General features: G+C 35.3%; 1 protein-coding gene across 3 annotated transcripts in view; it reads left to right on the top strand.

Moving 5' to 3' along the window:
- The window catches only part of BANK1 (B cell scaffold protein with ankyrin repeats 1), a 306079-nt gene that overhangs the window by 43591 nt on the left and 243631 nt on the right, over positions 1-18857 (top strand). For 2 of the 3 annotated variants that reach the window (XM_055342479.1, XM_055342480.1), the window contains one exon: positions 11463-11861. In XM_055342479.1, the coding sequence (XP_055198454.1) occupies positions 11463-11861 (399 nt within the window). Of the gene's footprint in view, positions 1-5009; positions 5025-11462; positions 11862-18857 lie in introns of those variants that run through there. The other variant, XM_055342481.1, reaches the window with a different exon arrangement.

Genomic DNA, 18857 nt, shown 5'->3' with positions numbered 1-18857 from the left:
TCATTTGTTTTATTTCTTAAATTCTACATTTAGGTATGAGTAAAGTCATATGGGTATTTGTCTTTCTCTGACTGACTTCACTTAGCATTGTAACTTTGAGCTCACTTAGCATTTCACTTAGCATTGTAACTTTTAGCTCCATCCATGTTGTTGCAAATGGCAAGATTTCATTCTTTTTTATGGCTGAATAATATTTCATTGTGTATGGATAACACATTTTATTTGTCTATTCATCAGTTGCTCGACACTTGGCCTGCTTCCATAATTTGACCATTGTAAATAATGCTGCAATAAACATACGGGTCCATGTATTCCTTTGAATTAGTGCCTTGTGTTTTGGAGGTAAATACACTGGATTTTGGAGTAGTTCTATTTTTAACTTTTTGAAGAGCCTCCATATGCTTTCCACAGTGACTGCACCTGTTTGTACACCTGCCAAGAGTGTACAGGGTTACTTTTTATTCACGTCCTTGCCAACACTTGTTGTTTTTTGTGTCTTTGATTTTAGCTATTCTGACAGATGTGAGGTGATATCTCATTGTAGTTTTGACTTGCATTTCCCTGATGATCAATGATGTTGAGCATCTTTTCTTTTTTTTTAAGATTTTATTTATTTATTCATGAAAGAGAGAGAGAGAGAGAGAGACACAGGCAGAGGGAGAAGCAGGTTCCATGCAGGGAGCCTGATGTGGGACTCGATCCCGGGACTTCAGGACCACGCCCTGGGCTGAAGGCAGGTGCTAAACTGCTGAGCCACCCAGGGATCCCCCTGTTGAGCATCTTTCCATGTGTCTATTGGCCATCTATATGTATTCTTGATATTTTCTTAATTAGTAACCTCATTTGTATATTTTAACTCTGAAATGAGCATATCCTTTCCTGCTCTTTCTTCTTTTACTGATAGTAGATTTATAGTTCGGGTAGACAATTAAGAGACTCAACTCAAAGTTCTGTCAAACTGGGAGAAATTCTTCTCACTGTTCACTTTCAGGGATAGCTATGGATGGGCTATAATGCAGTAACCACTCACTCGGCTGTTGCCAGTATGTTTTCAGACCCATTCAAACTGCTGTCATGCTTCTTTTTTCCTTTCACATGTTAAATAATTCTCCATGAGGCTATAGGTATGTATTGAGGGAAAGGTGTTAAAACAATAGGATCTTTTGTCACAAAAGATTTAGCCACATGGTCATGGAACTTAACCCATACAGACCTACATGGGGCTGGTTGTGTATTTATCATTTCAGTTTCCTAATGGAATATGGTTACTCACAATCAAATGTATAATTTGGTAAAGAATCATTGGAAGAATAAAACATGGTCTCTCTCCAAAACTTTAGGGGTATGAATTATGGATTTTTTATAGTTACTAGAAGCATGAAATAGTATTATTATAAAGTCCAAATGACAGGGAAGACTGCACTGCAACCAGGCCTTATAGCAGAACTCTTTCTTAATCTCGCCCCACTTAGAGCTGGTATAGGTATTGGTTAACTGGTAAGTGGTCGGGATACTGACCCAGCTATATATGCTTCCTTCAGGATACAAAAAGACCTGTCCCGTGGTGAAATTCAGTAACTTATTTTTCAATATTTAGGGGTGTCCTGATATACCTTAAACCATTGGGTGTATAGAAGTTTGCAATATTTAAGGACACTGAACTTCAGCATGGTGATAAACCTCACACTCTGGTACATAAGTGTCATATATTAAATCTTCTAGGGGATTTGCTCTTTATGAGCAAGTTTAATTAAAATAATATCATCAATTATACATTACATATGTATTACAATATGCCTTATGGTATATCAATATTTCTGCAGACTATATTATGACAGAAAGCATAGCCTTGAGGTAAGTCAATGACAGGTGCTCCTGTCCCTGCCAGGTGAATGCAAACTGGTTATTATCTTTATTGATTGCCGTTACAAGGAAAGTATTGACCAGGTCAATGTCCGTAAATAATTTCTGTAAGCTGGTTAATTTGCTCCAATAAAGATATAAGTAGAACAGCAGTTGATATCAACACCTAGTAATGTTGATGAAAATTGACAGATTGTACCAGTAAACTGATGAGTTGAATGAAGATGTGAAGATATAACCACTATTACATCTTTCAAATCTTTCTTGGTGGTGCCAATCCACCAATTATCCCAGGAATATAGTATTTGTTTTAATTTATGCTTTTGGTAGTGGGTGGTGGGTGGATGAAGCTGAACAATTCTAGATATTTATATATTCCCTTTCCTACCATAATATCTTCATTCCCTGTAAGAATTCTGCCATTTGCTATATATGTGTATTTCCACTATATATTGCCCAGGATATCTTTATGGACCCATTGGAACTATTATTAAATATGCCCAAGGCAAGATGTCATTTGTCATTACACCAGGTTTCCATAAGTTCCCATTCTTACCAGGATGCCATTTTAGGTCTTCAGGAATTTGTGTCCATGGAAATCAATAAATAATAAGGACTAGGAGATACGGGTATTCCTTTTTCCCAGTGCACATGGCTGCACGTCTTTGGGGAAATGCTTAGAGGAAGATTCATTGTATACATGTTTAGAAGGAAAGAAGAATCCTTTCTCAAGGGATTTGGCCTTCCCTCAGTCAAAGGGCTCTGAGTCTGTAAACCAAATAGGAGGCTGTGAATCTTCACTTACCACAGCTTAAGTCATTTTTGTACCCAAATTTAGAATTGTTTTGTTTATAAAGGTAAAACTGAAAACTTCATCTACTATACGTATATTTTATTTATAAGGACTTTCAGATCAGTTAACAGATCCTTGCATTGAAAAATATGTGGATTACTTAATTGCCTCTAATGATTAAGTGCTGTCATTAATTCTCTACCAATCCAGACTTCATTATTCCTCATTGACATGAAAAAGTTCGAGACTCCTTAGTGGCTCAGTGGGATGGACCCCCAAGTCTGGCTCCCTGCTTGGCGGGGAGTCTGCTTCTCCCCCTGCCCCTTCCCCCAAACATGCTCTTTCTCTCACTCACTCTCTGTCTCTAATAAATAAATAAAATATATTTCTTAAAAAGTTCAATTTGAATATCCAATTCTTATTATCATGTCCAGGCTACACAGGATAGATATCACAGAGCTTTTCAGGATTGAATTTTTTTATGTTTAGTAAAGAGAATATCAGAATACTCTAGAACAAGGGTTAGAAACCTGTAACCAATAGGCAAAACCCAGCTGGTGACCTATTTGTTTATAGTTTATGAGATAAGAATAGTTTTTATACTTTTAAAAGTTTATAAAAAAAAGAAAAATAAGAAGGAAAAGAGGTGGAGCAGTAGGGTAGAGAGAGAAAGAAAAAGAATATAAGTAGCCCCAAAGCCTAAGGTATTTACTGTCTAGCTGTTTACAGAAAAAGTTTGCCTGCCTGCCCCTTTTCTTCATGATGGAAGGCAAGTCTGGCAATGTAATCACATTACTCTATACTGACGGAGTCCAGATTTTAATTATCCATTCTAATAGGCTGCTAGTGCTATCCCAGGCACTTGAGTTCTGAATCTTATAGGAATACAACTATATTGATGGATTCATTCAGGTTCAGTCTTTCTCTTTTGCCATCCTTGGTCTAATACCTCTTAAAATCCATTCCATACATAGTTTCCAGACTAATGCTGATACATATTGGCAAGGTTCTGTAATAATTTTTGCATGTGAAATAGTTTTTCTGGAATTCCTTTTACTTATGGGATCTAATGCTAGTTACTGATCTTATGGGCAATCAAGGAGGAGTGTTGGCATAAATGCTGAGGAAATCTGACATTGCTTGTAAGGCATTTGTCTTAGGTAAAATTCTTAAAATGTTTTCTTTTTAATTTTGTTTTTGTTTTTACAAGGGAACACAGGTTCCCTCAGTTAAGAATGATTCAGAGATGCTTGGGAATTTAAAGTTTGGGCAGCCCGGGTGGCTCAGCGTTTTAGCACCGCCTTCAGCCCAGGGCCTGATCCTGGAGACCTGGGATCGAGTCCCACATCAGGCTCCCTGCATGGAACCTGCTTCTCCCTCTGCCTGTGTCTCTGCCCCCGTCCCCATCTCTCATGAATAAATAAATAAAATCTTAAAAAAAAGAAAAAGTTCTCAGCCTCATCTATGTCCCCAGTCTTTCTCGAGTCTTATGATTCTACCCTTTCTTAAACAGTGTCCTCACATTGGTTTAAGAATGTTGGAGGGGTCTCCCTGCTACTGGAGCTCTACCCCTGTCTTTGTTCATATGCATGCTCTCTAGGACAGTCAGAGAAGCCATTATATATCCTTCGCCCTTCTCCATAATCCCTATTGCCACCGTATTAACTAAATTCCATAGGCATTTGATCTCCTAAAACTTTCCCTTCCATTGACAGTCCATACCAAATTATCCCTGGTGAAACTCTGAGTCATTATGTTGCTTCTGCATGCCATAAATTGCCAATCTGTTATTTTCCTTTGGCAAGGGGTTGCTTATACACTCTGCAATTATGAAAGCAACACAATTCCAAAATCCATCTCATAGAATTTATTTCCTATGGCCACTCCTAGTACCTGTATTTATTAGAATCATGACAGGAAACAGATGTCACTATCAAAGATTTTAACCGAAAACAATTAATAAAAGGATTATTTATTAACATGTGCAGGGCTGAAGAACTCAAGCAGGGATAGTTAAGTATTGGAAGACTAATAGCAGGAATCCTTTACTACCCTTGTGAGGGAAGAGGAGGGACAATTGTTGCTAGAGCTTATGAAAACTGGAGCCATGAAAGAAAAGCCACAGAAAAGGGGCCACAAAAGAATGCAGATACTACCAGAACTAGAAGGGGGAAGTGAGTGAGAGAGCCAGTAATTAACTCTATCATTCCTTTTTCTCACCAGCTAGTGTTCTGATGGTGCTTTCCACTGGCATGGGCATGGGAGCCTAGATGATGTAATCAGTCTGGACAGATCATTAAAAATATCCAAGTCCTAAGGAGATTATTCTTGGGAGTGAATTGAAGAAATGAGAAGCACTTGAGATTATGTAAGATGATACTATTACTATATTTAATGAATTCTGAAAGTGCTTTTGTTTGGAGCTAGTCAAATTCTCTGAAATCAGAATTCATCTTAAAATTTATAGTATATTGGGGTGCCTGAGTGGCTTAGTCAGTTAAGCATTTGACTCTTGGTTTCAGCTCAGATCATGATCTCAGGATTGTGAGATCAAGCTGAGCCCTGCATCGGGCTTGGTGCTAGGCATGGAGGCTCCTTAAGATTCTCTCTCCCTCTCTCCCTCTGCACCTCTCTCCTCCCTCTCTTAAAAAAATTATAGTATATTATGTTTATTTGATCACAGTATTTTTTTCTTAGAGGAATATCAAATAATAGCCTGTCTTATGGTCAGTGTTGTGTTAGATTGAGTAATCTATAGAGTAATGGCAATAACAGGAGGGAAAGGTTATGGACTTTGCAGAAATAGGATTCCACAAATTTACACTAAGTAAGTTTTAAATATTTTAAAATCTGTTCATAGATATACAATCTTTTGTGTTTATAATTTTCAAATAAACTATTAACAATTTGTGTCAGAGATTAAAAACTGATAGAGATAGAGGAAATGAACACCTGCAGTTTATATGTGAGGGGTAGAAGGGCTTTGCAAAATAATCCTGTAACAGTACATACCATGCTTTTTTTTTACAAAAAAGAAAAAATTCTCATGCAAGCTTGTTCTGTGACTCATAAAAGCATTTGTTTGCATCTTTAAAGGAAGAAGAAAGAGGAAGGTTTTGCATTTGTATAAAAATAACTTTTCCTGGTTGTTCTTCATTATAGCTGAAAAGCATAATCTTAAAATGATGTGTTGGTGCCTTCCTGTATTTGAAAGGAAGAGCTAAGTTATATATATATATATATATATATATATATATATATATATATATAGAGAGAGAGAGAGAGAGAGAGAGAGAGAGAGAGAGATTTCCCCTGAAGAAAACTGAGAACTGGACATGAGTGCAGGTAGTTGATTTAGAGAATAAGCCCATGAAGCACTAGTGAAAAAATAGGGAATGTGAGACAAGGGGAGAAAAGCTTAATAATGTGTATATTAATAAGCAGAATAACAATAGACAATTACAATTCAGCATCACTGGGGTTCCTCTAATTACTGTATAGAATCAAACCCCAGAATAGTCCTACTGAAGGAAGGAAGAGCTGTTATTTACACATTGATTTCCATCCTGCATTGACTGAGGGTTGCCTTCCAGCCCTCCCTGCCCTAAATCCCCACACCTCTGAGCTGCCAGGCAGATGCACACACTGAGGAAACTCCCTCAGAGCACAGAAAGTGTTCATGCAGTAGAACAGAGGCTGGAAATGGTCAGTGTGCTTAATAGCCTATCACTGAAATGCAGCTCTTGGGGCAGGAAGATATGGGATGTACATTAGTAGAATCTGCTATACAGATATATAAAGAAAGCACCTGATATTTTTTGCTACTATGAATAAGTGAAATTAGCCAACTTTCCTGGGGAAGAAACATGAGTTATAGTGTGTTTTTTACTACATTAATGCCTTTGAAAAAAAGTCCCTAGTTTTGTTTCTTTGTTGTACTAGTTACAGTACAAAGTTAGAGGATAAGGCAAGTTTATTTACATTTACTGTATATTTTGAATAATGATATATTTTGTGTGTGTGTGTGTGATTCTATCAATATTAATGTTCATGTTATGACTACTGAGTCCATTATGGCTATAAATAATTTCTCCGTAATTTTCTGCTCTTTTTTTTCTACAATTTGGTCACCAGGTAAAAAAATATAATATTGAAAAGATGCATTATACTGTTTTTCTTCATTATGCACAGACATGGATAAAAGATGGGATATTATTCAAAAAGAAGAAAATATGCCATTTAAAACTACATATATGTAATAGGAAGGATTTTGATTCAGGAAGGATTTTGATTCATGACCAGTCACATTTCTTTTGGTAATATGTAGTGTAATCTGCTCTCTGTGCAAAAGCAATTAGTGATATCAATTACTGATACAAATTTCCTTCAAGTTAAAAAAGTTATTATAGTATTTTGTAGGATAAATAAAAGGCATGATTATGGAATCTGAAAGAACATTTTGGAGTATATTTATAAAAATTAACATGGCTGTATTCTGTTCTATCATTGTAAAATGATGTCATTTACATTATGTTGCCAGACTGGAAATTTACATTTTAAATAATTTATTTACAGACTTTATTTAATCTTCAAAAACAATTTCCTTTTATTTTGACTAAGCTTTTTAGGAATGAAAATTTTGTGTTTGTGTATTTCAGATTCATCATTTATTATTGCATTTCACAACCTATAGAAGTCAGAAAATCTTAATGAAATAACCCTCATTAAACTGGCAAATAATGATTAAGTTTGATTATCAAGTGTGTAAAACAAAGGCTAGTAGGTTTGTCTTGAGAGTCAATAGAGAACTATTGTTGGGGTTATAGTCCAAATCTTAATCAAGGACAAGCTTCTGTTTTGTAGAGTAAAGAAGAGAAAAGTCATGGCTGTGAAAAGTCCTTTTATTAACTTTTGCATTTTGACTCAACATGGTTTCAAAAAGAAAAGATTGGAAGGCAGCATAAGGACCAATTACTGTCTTTGTGGCCCTGACAAGTTACTGAAACTTTTTGAGGCTCAGTATGATCACCTGTAAAATAAGAATAACAAGACAACTGCATATAGTTTTATGAATATTAAATGAAAGAATACATGTTATGTGCTTAGCAACACATATTATTAAATAATAATTGAGAAAGTTAAAGGTCAAAATATTGAAATGATTTTATCCATAGAGAAGAAATGGATGCCATTTAATGCTTTTGAAATGTGTCCTGTAGGGGTTATTGACTAACTTTAGGTCAAATATAAATTTAAAAGGAACACTTAATTTCAGCCTAAAAGTAAAATGGCCATAGAGTATTGAGAGAGACTACCTGTCTACTCTTTCTTGGGAAGTTTTGAAAGATAGGTTATTATTGTCTCTAGATTTGATACCTTATGGTAGTGTGATACCCAACGACATAACATGGGAATTACTCATTTTGTACTTTAAAGATTTTATTTATTTTATTTTATTATTTTATTATTTTATTTTATTTTATTTATTATTTTATTTTTAGAGAGAGAGAGAGTAAGAGGGGGAGAGGAGCAGAAGAAGAGGGACAAGGAAATTCCACGCTGAGCAGGGAGCCATACCTTGGGTTTAATCTCATGACCCTGAGCCAAAATCAAGTCAGATGCTACCCAGGTGCCCCTCATTCTGTACTTTCAAATATCCTCAAAGCTTGTTCTGTAATTTTATTGATTTAAGTTTTAGAGTTAAGAAGAAAGTTCTGTAAGTTCTTCATAGATAACCATACTCTGGAGTATATCATATGTTCTATTTCCTCTTTTTCCTTGGTAGGAAACCAGAGTCCCGGTAAGCTTTCACATACTTTGCATACTTAAGAATAACTCATAGGCTGCTAAATATTGACTAACCTAACTCATATCACTACAAAGAATCTATCTTAATCTTTCAAATAATTCTATAGTGTCCTTTGCTGTTAGAGGTTAAAACTATAGGCTGTAGGATCAGACTGCCTGCATTGGAATCCTAATTCCCGTACCACTTCAGTTTCCCGTCTGTATAATGACATTAATATTTGAACCTATTACATAGGGTAATTTTGAGAATAAAGTAAAATGATCTATGTAAAACATGTAGAGTCCTAGTTTACTTGAAGCACCTGGTAATTTAATTATTATTTTTTTCTTTACTGTCCTTATTTTATAACTATAAAGTAGCTTACTCTGGCTGTATATAATAATAGAAGGAAAACTTTCTCTACTGTTCCTCAAACATAAAAATACTGAATTACGGCACCATGTTTGTATTTGTTCAACATGTATTTATTTAGCATCCAGGCTGGGTGAGTTGCTACACAGGGAATAACAGAACTACCTTGATGACTCATACACAACTTGTGTATGATTTCCCATATGCTTTCTGCCAGATGTCATTTTCATCCTACACACATAAATAAATTTTAAAAATCTATTGAAAACCTGTTCAATAAATTGTGGTAGGTATTGTTTAGGAATCAAAAAGTTGAAAGAGAAAGCATCTTTCTTCTTTCCTTTGATACTTTACTTTTTATTGCAGAATAATTTACACACACAATCTAAGGTACACAGATAAATAAATTTTTATCTGTGTATACTTTATGTGACAGCCATTCCGACCAAGATAAGAACATTTCCAGAATCCTGGCAGGTTCTCCCATCCCTGCTTTCATTTAATCCTATGCCCAGATACTATCTGCATTAGCATGGATCTTTTTTCTTTTTTCTGTTTTTGAACTTCGTATAAATACAATCATGAAATATACTTTTTTTTTCTTTCACCTCATATTATGTCTTTGGATTTATCCATGTTGTACTTAGTGATTCATTTTCACTGCTGTATAATATACTACAATATGAATACACTATAAAAATTATTTTTGTAAGAACTTTCTTATAATTCATTATAATCTGGGTTTGAAATTGCTCTGAAGAAATCTATGGCTAACTTAATATTTTTCTCCTCCTGGGTGACTTGCTCTGCCTTCCTGAGTAGGTGGAGAGACATTTTATAATAATCACTAAACCAAACGCAATTTAACCAAAATGGGTTTTCCCTTAACAATTTTTCTTAGAACATGATCGTGCTCCACTGATACATGGAACTGGTTTCTTTTTATTTCATATTTTAAGGACTTCTAAAATTACATTTTAAAATATTTTACTATGTCTTTTGTTCTACTTTAGCTTTTAGGTTGTCTTCATATTGAGTCTTTTCCTTTTTTTAGTCTTTTAGCCAGACATTCATATTTTTACCAATTGCTAGGACTTTGTTCTCTTTTTCTGCATTTACTATGAAAATATTGAGTTTTTCTTTTAGTCCAGAAATTAAAATATTATCTATGTTTAACCTAGTTATTGCTTTTCTAATTTATATATTATCAGGGTAATGGTACTGTTTGGCTCAACTTGTCTCCCTATCTCGTATATACTTTTAAATGATATTTTTAAAAAAGTTAAATCAATTTCTTTGAACTCTGATTTTATTTAATATCTGGTCTTTTTATACTATAGATGACTTTTATGGGTTTTTTTTTCTTCTCTGCTTATTATTTCTACTAGTTTTTGCATGCTGTGTTTTATTTTTATGATCATATTATTACTGTTAATATTATTTGCATAATATCTTCTCACAACAACAAATTTGTATTGCTAATCTTTTCATCTTGCTTGTGTTTCTCTTAGCTCGACTTAGGCTTTCTGTTTGCTTAATATAGTGTTGATAAATTATTCGTTAAATTCCCCTCCCTATCTTTTTTGCTTTTAATTTTTCCCTTAAAGCTACAATTTGAGTGACAAAATTTGTATTCCATTCAATTTTTTATGACCTGAAAGAAAAGGAGAGGAAATGCAAAGTGTCCTCGGTTGGAGGTCCTGGGTTGTGGCCTCTGAGACCTGTTAAATGTTGTCTGCAAGGCCCCTCTCCTCTTGCCCACTTGAGTTCCTGTGGGATTTGCCTGGTTTTCCTGACTCAGCCTGAGTCCTGGCTTGTGGAGAGTCCTGACAGTCCTTCCTACTCCTGCAGACACCCCCTGATCAGTTTCCAGATGGGAAAGAGATTCATAAGCACCCTGGTGGTTATGGTGATGACTGAAGTTTCTTTATCAGAATTGGTTGTGGGGTCAGAGAGATGTCTGGGATTAGTGCTGTCCTATCAGAACCTTTGAATTATTTCATCAGCATGATGACATAAGATAGTACCCTTTTTATCTGGTTTCTGCTATTGAATTTTTCTTTTTTAAAATTTTTATTTTGTTAGTATTCTGGGCATAAAAATTCTGTCACTTGTTTTTGTGCACTATCTTTACCTGGAAAAAAGATTTGAAAGTTTTTTTTATGAAAATTCTCTCATGTCTTTACAGAATAATCTGATTCCTTAGGTAGAGCTTATGTATTTACTTTTACCTTCATTTAGTAGAAGGAGAAACAATAGCGTAAAGGGGTTAAATATTATGATCTAGGTAAATTTTGTGGTTACTGGCACAGCCATGCCTGGTAGCCTAGCTCCTGTAATCCTACAAAATATTATTTTTATTCTATCATGAAACTTCTCTGTTCTTTGGGTTGAGCATCTTGGTTCACTCTGGTTCAATGAGTACAGCGTAGACTCACACAAAGCATGAACTGTGTTGACCTTAAGGATTACTTTAATCCTGTATTATTTCATAATGGGGATAACATGAATTATATTATTGGTCTCTGGTATAATAAAAATAATATATTCTTTAGAGAATACATACACTTTTTGAGATTAATAATATAATTTGCTATTAGCACTTCAAACATAAGAAAATTAATTCATTGTTTTCTGTTTTTCCAGAAAATGCAAAAGATATCATAATGATATATGAAGAAGATGCTGAGGAATGGGCTCTGTACTTGAAGGAAGTTTTTTTACATGTTGTGAAAAGAGAAGCAATCCTATTATATCACTTGGAGAATTACTCTTTTTGGGATTTGGAATTGCTGAGTTTAAACTGTTATAAATGTAAACTTTTGATATTATCAAATGGCCTGCTTAAAAACCTAACTCCAAAGAAATGTCAATTTCTGGAAAAGGTACTTCATTCACCAGAAAGTGTGGTTACTCTGCTGTGTGGAGTGAAGAGTTCAGATCAGCTCTACAAATTATTAAATATCGCTGGAGGCAGATGGGAGATATCTACTGAGCAGGAGCCCCAAGATTACATCGCTGTAATCGAGAGTATCGTATTCAGAGGTAGTGTTGCCAAATCTTCTTTATATATTTTTCTATAATTAAGACAAAGTGTTTTTGGACCAATGAATATCCGAAGTTAGGATAAAAAAAAATAAAAGCCAACATTATGTTGTATGTATGTTGCACTTTCCTCAAATGCATGAAGGTTCTTAAGTTTTAGCTATGTTCCAATCAGGGCTTATTAGTTGTTCTAAAAAATGGTTTGTAAATATATTCCTTAGGCTAGTCTTGTAAGCTCATATCATACTTGGTAGAAAAAATATGGTATACTGTATGTCAGTTTGATTCTAGAGTTTTCAGAAGCTGGTTTCTTACTTAACTAGGAAGGCTTGAGTTAATATCTACCCTAGTACTGTTACCAGTCAGTAGCAGTCTAAGCTTTGAATGTCTGCTTTAGAATGATAAAACTTCTGTTGTGCTGATTATTGTATGATATCTATTACTATGGTAGGGAATACTGTTATTTTTATTAGTTGTAAATTTAAAAAATTTTTGTTTTAGTCACATAGCTACATGTTAAAGAACAGAACATAAGGTTCCTCTACAGTAATTAATTGCAGTTCCATGTAAGAGTCAAAACTCTGAAGCTGTCTATTGTTAGTTTCTCCCTCCCACTGTTCTATTCTAATTCTTCCTGGGTGTGGAAGTGGTGCTCTGTTAGCTGCATTACTGGTTTTCTCAACCTGCATTTAGCCTTTTATTACCAGTGTTCTAGCAATAGCTCCCTCTTCTACAGGGAAGAGGTGAGGTTCTGATTTTCTATTGGCCATGTCAAATATTAAGTGTTGCCTTTTCTCCTTGAGCATATTTCTGGGTTCTTTGACGTTCCCTCTCTTCACTGGGATGTGTCACCTGTGGCTCCTTGATGAGATGACTGTGTCCTCTCTTGATGCTCCTACTTGTGGTGGTTTATTTCTTACTGTTGATATCGACGTTACTCTTCTGTGTCACTTTTGATAGAAATCACTCCGAGATTTTTATGGTGCTTTTACTTTCTTCCATTATGCCATTTGGTTGAGCACTGAAAGCTTACAATTTGTCTCCTAATCTTATACCGTTAATCTTGCCTTGACACCTTGCATTTTTGCATTATATAGTTGCTTCAAAAAGGTGGTTGTTCTCATTATATTTGAAAAAGTCATGGTGAAATATTTGGCCACAATTTTCCGCTTCTTTCAGGGTGACGTTTTTTTAGTGTGTATGTCATTGGTTTTCTGCTCCCCTCCTCCCCTGTCCTTTTCTCCAACTCTTGTAGTGTCTTCATATAGATCCAGTGCTGGTCCAGCTTTTTTTGTGTGTCACCAAACTGAACAAGTTTGTCTTGGTCTAGCCAAAGGTGATAGCCAAAATCCAAAAATGGATTTTGTTGTTGGTTTTGTTCCATTCCTCTTGCACACAATGAAAGACTTTACTTCTCTGTTTCCACAGATAGAGACTGCTTTCTACAAATCTATCTTTTCTGTGTAGTTCCTTATTTAGCCTCACTTTCTCTGCTTTCTGAAACTGTACTGCTTCCACAGATGCTTCTACCTGAAACTGCTGCATATGTCTGCAACATAAAAAGGCATGACTCTTGACCTTAAGGAAGGTATGTTTGTTCGCTCTTTTTGAAATCTGCAGCTTCTGTATTATTTCTTCAGGGTTTCTTTTCTCTGTTTCCTCCTGCACACCCTTTTGCTCAATCATCACTGATTTTGGAGCCATTCCATTGATCTGGAGGTCTTAAGATTTCACTGTTTCCTGTTTTCAATACAAAAGGCATTTGCACAATTGTCATTTTTTATGTTTTGGAATGATTTCTAGAAACAAAATGGGGAAAATATTTGCACTACAGTTGCAAATTGGCAGTCTTCAAAGTTTCTTATGATCTCTGGGTTTTTAGCACTCTTCAAGTATATTATAGCGTTTGGGTTTTTTCTTTTTTTGGATGAAAAAGGAAAATATCACTGTTGGGAATTATGGAAAAAATTACAATAATGTACATAAAGTACAAGTGATTTTATACTAATTTTTCTCCCCTGAGACAGAAGAACATTAAAAATTGGTGACAAAATTTTGAATGATTGCCCTCACTCATCATTTCTATTTCCTTGAAGGACTCAAATTTGTTTTGATCACTTAAATTACAGTATCACTGGTAGGTAATATAAAAATATTGAGCAATATCTTCTTGCTGTTTTACTTATTTTGTTTTATGATGAGTCCCCTTGGGTGGCTATGGCAGTGGTGTTCTGCTATATCTTCAAATTATATTTCTGTTGATATTTGGTAGGAGAAAAGCTTACACTGGATAACATAGGACTACTTTGAGATACTTAACTCTCATCTTCAGTCCATTCAAGTTTTAGACTCTGATTTCTTGGAGTAACTTAGATGCACCTGCTAAATGGAAAATACAACAAAGTTGTGTGGGAAAATACATTTCAAGATCATATATTTGTCTGAACTACAGCATGCAACCATAATTTAGTTCTATAAATGATTTTTAAACCATGTATAAAAGAACTTTTATGTGTAGGTTGTGTTCTTTGATAAAATTGGTGTAAATGCTGTAGTTTATGCAATAATAAATTTGTTTTAATAAACAGTTTAAAGGGCAGTCCTGGTGGCTCGGTGGTTTAGCACCGCCTTCAGCCCAGGGCGTGATCTTGGAGACCCGGGATAGATCGAGTCCCACGTCGGGTTCCTTGCATGGAGCCTGCTACTCCCTCTGCCTGTGTCTCTGCCCCTCTCTCTGTGTCTCTCATGAATAAATAAATAAAATCTTTTTTAAAAAATAAACAGTTTAAGTGATCTGCTAAAATATTTTGTTTCATACTGCTATTAGTGTTGAATACATAAAGTCTGGTTTTAAAAAAAATAAGTGAAATAGGGTGAAAGGTGTGGAATTCAATTTTTATTGTCCCTTTTCTTACCTCCTCTCTATCCCATAGAGAAATTATAAAAGAAAAAGGAAACTTATTATTCAGAAACATGATAAGGAGAATAATAAAAATGCCAGAAAGTCATGGAAATAATTAAATGTTCTAATGTAGTCACATAGGAAAGAAAAACCAGAGGAGATTTTTGTAAAACTTAATGAAAAAGAAAGATATTTTATAATTAATCAAGGCTCCAGAGAAGTTTTTAATATTAAAAAAAGATGAAAAAAGATACACTCATGGTTATTCTGAATATTTTATTTCCTTTTAAGGAATTAAGTAAGTTAAATTTCCTATCTTCTTAATTCCCAAATTGAAAGTAATACAGACCCATCTGTATTTTCCACGTTTCTGTGTGTGGTACAACCACTTTGACCATATTTCTTCTTTTTTCAGTCTTCTGTTTCTTTTTTTTTTTTTATTTTTGGATCTTTACTTCATTTTCTCCATCTGTTCTTTCTACATACATAGGTTTCATATAGCATTGTTTATATAGAATAAAATTATCTAATCTCAGATTTGCATAAAATAAACTAATACTTTTGAGTGTTACCATTGTGCACTTTATTATTTATAAATCTTACCCTTAAAAATGATTAGCAGTTTCTGTGTTCATGGCACATTTATTTGGTCTCTCTCCTCCCTGCTCTTTGTTTTTTATTGTGATATCTTTTGCCTTTGGACTCTTTTAAGCACTGTGGTTTGTTCTAACAGTTGGGTCAGCCCTCTCCAACATTTATCATATTTTCGTATGTGTATGAAAAGATAATATTCATGTTTCCTATTTATTTTGTTACCAAGGGTGAGATGGAAAAGGAAAGAAGCCTCGGTTCTTTTCACTGCCACAGTAAAGAATTACAGGACAACAAAACGAAAGTAAAACTGAGCAAACTTTCATTAAAGTGCACTTCAAGGGAGGAGCGAGCCAGTCAAGGGAGACAAGGGTGGGAAACTCTGGGGTGTCAGCTTATATTAATTTTTTCTTTTGGGTGGGTCCTAGGATCACAGCGTTTAAGAGGCAGGCCTGGATTGTATCATAATTAGCCAACAAAGCATGTCCTTTTCTTTTTTTTTTAATTTTTATTTATTTATGATAGTCACAGAGAGAGAGAGAGAGAGAGAGAGAGAGAGAGAGGCAGAGACACAGGCAGAGGGAGAAGCAGGCTCCATGCACCAGGAGCCCGACGTGGGACTCGATCCCGGGTCTCCAGGATCGCGCCCTGGGCCAAAGGCAGGCGCCAAACCGCTGCGCCACCCAGGGATCCCCAGCATGTCCTTTTCCAAGAGGTATTCAAAATGTCTGTGTGGGATAGGAAATCGTAACATTATTTCCATTCTGGAGACAGGCAAAAGACAAAGGGCTGCTTTCTTGCACAAATGTAACAAGCGCTGCAAACTTAACTCTTCTCTGAAGGAATACTGTAGTGGCAAAATGACTGCTAGAGGGGTGCAGTGGGGTGGTGCCTGGGTGGTCCTAGATTGGGGCTCTCCCTCAGGATGTCTAAGGTCCATCCTCCTGTCTGTTATGCCTAGTTTCCTGCCTAACAATTTTATATTTCAATATTTCATATTTATCTTGCTTTCTTCACTGTCAAATGGTAGATGTAATAGTGGTGGGAAAGCTGCTCTTTCACGAAGAACTTGAAAATTTTAATTTTCTTATCATATTACCAAACAAGGGATTATTATTTTTAGCTTCATTAAACCTAAAGAAGAAGCCTAAAACTAAGAATAGCAATGTTAGGGGTGCCTGAGTGGCTCAGTGGGTTAAGTGTCCAACTCTTGACCTCGGCTCAGATCATGATCTCAAGATCATGAGATCAAGCCCCATGTGGGGCTCTGCACTCAGCAGGGAGTCTGCTGGAGATTCTCTCCCTCTGCCCCTCCCCCTGCTCCCACTCACTCTCTAATCCCCAAATTCCTAAATACATACATACATACATTCTTTAAAAAATAGCAATGTTAACAATGGAGTTTTTGGAGAAACAAAACAGCAACAACACAACAGAAACAAACTATGCAGAGGCATTTGTTTTTCTTTTCTCCAATTTGAGCCAGGTACTGCTACAAGAGCTCTGGTTTGCTGGTCAGTGAGGTCACATGGCCTTTCAAATGAAGTCCACCCTTTCTGTGTGGCTTTTAGCTCCCCAAGGGTATAGCTCCAGCATAGGCCATCTCTGTTGTTAACATTAGTATAAGCACATGCTGTACATGAGGGCAATTACACCACCTCCCATTGAACACATAGTCTCTCATTCCTGCCTGTACCATTGTTTTTATGCTGCCTTCTTTACCTGGAGTACCCCTTCCCATATTTTCAATTAAAATCCGAGCCATCCTTCAAGGTCAACTATGAAAAGCTGTTTGTCGATGAATTCATCTCAGATCCTTTCTGCTTGAAAAAATACTTTCCTCATCCCTAATTCTATTAAAATTTTATTATTTACTTAGGACTTTCAATCCTTTGTAACTATTTTAGACAATTTCTTTTCTTCTCCTATTTCAGTTTTAAGAATGTAATGATGGTAACTTTCTTTTTAAAACATTTCAGCATCCTCAACATCCAGAAAAACAGAAGAGTACAAATTGTGCTTTTTAATTGCAGGTTTGTAAATGTTTATTGGTGCAGTTGGGCTTTTCTCTTTGATAATTATGAAAAGGTTTACCGCAGTATTCTTGCCAAGAATACATAACCTGAATCTAATCATGATGAAAATATCAGACAAACCCAAACTAAAAGATATTCCACAAAAGGATTTTTTTGTACTCTTCAAAAATGCTAAGGTCAAGAAACTAAAAGAAAGGATGAATTATTATTCCAGATTAAAAGAATCTAAAGTTATATGAAAGCTATATACAGTGAATAATCTTGAATTGGATGTTGGACTAGGAAATACAGCCATACAGGAAAGTACTGGGATAATTGATGAAATATGATTATTGACTGTATTAGTAGTGTTGTATGATGTTCAGTTCTCGGATTTTGAAATTATATTGTGATTAGATAAAAGAATATCCTTTTTTAAGGAAATACATATTGAAGATTTTAGGGGTAATGTAGCAGGATGTCAACTGGCATATGTATACAACACATACAAATATATAAACACACATATGTAGATAGACATATGCATCTGTTTACACAGCCATATGTATATAGGTATGCCTATGTGTGTATTGTGTGTATGATAATTGGCTAAATATCCTGAGTTATCTACTTGCATATCTGCAGTTCTAAGAAATGAACAAAAGGCAAAGTTACCACACTCTTGTGCTAGGTGCTGTGTAGCTTTGAGAAATGATGCTTTTCGGGGACATCGTTCAGTGAATGCACTGTGAAGTTAGACCTCATTTCCCTGTGATTGGTATCCACAGAGCCTCTAAATGTTTATTTCCTATGTAATAATACAGCATTCTCCTGCCATTCTTACTGTGGGGAAAGGGGGAATTATCTGGCATGAGGCACGAGAGGTCAATCTTTTTTTCTATATAAGATTCAGCTCTCCAGTCAAGTACCATATCTTATGTCTTATACTTTAAGTAGTTGTATATTGTGTTTCCTTCTTAGAAAAACTGAGTGGTTCAGAGACATTAGATAATGATTAGGAATCATCAACTTACAATGAGTTTCTCCTCAAAATTTCCTGTATAAGCAGAATGTTTAAAAGAGAAATTTAGTTTTTCGTTAAACAAATTGTAAATACATATGTCTCACATGGAAACCCTGCTACTTGCCTCTAAGTCTTCAATAATAGGTATTGCAGAGACCTGACTTAAGTAATAATACTTTTCAACTGATATTACTATGCTGATTAGATTATTTAATACATATAAAGAACTTTAAAGAGTTTCTGCTGAAGAATCAGTGCTTAATAAATATAAGCTGGTTTTATTACTTTTCTTTCTATACATAAAATGAAAAGAAGGAAGGAGGGAGGGAAGTAAGGGTGGGACGGTGGGCAGAAGTAAAAGGAAAAGAGGGAGGGAGGGAGGAAGAGTGGAGGTAAAATATAGGAAGAAGAGGTGGAGGAGAGGGAAGAGAGAGGCTGAAAGTGGGTGAGAAAAGGAAGAGGAG

The sequence above is a fragment of the Nyctereutes procyonoides genome, unplaced genomic scaffold, assembly GCF_905146905.1.
Source record: "Nyctereutes procyonoides isolate TBG_1078 unplaced genomic scaffold, NYPRO_anot_genome, whole genome shotgun sequence".
NCBI classification, from domain to species: domain Eukaryota; kingdom Metazoa; phylum Chordata; class Mammalia; order Carnivora; family Canidae; genus Nyctereutes; species Nyctereutes procyonoides.
This window is presented reverse-complemented; position numbering and strand designations above follow the sequence as displayed.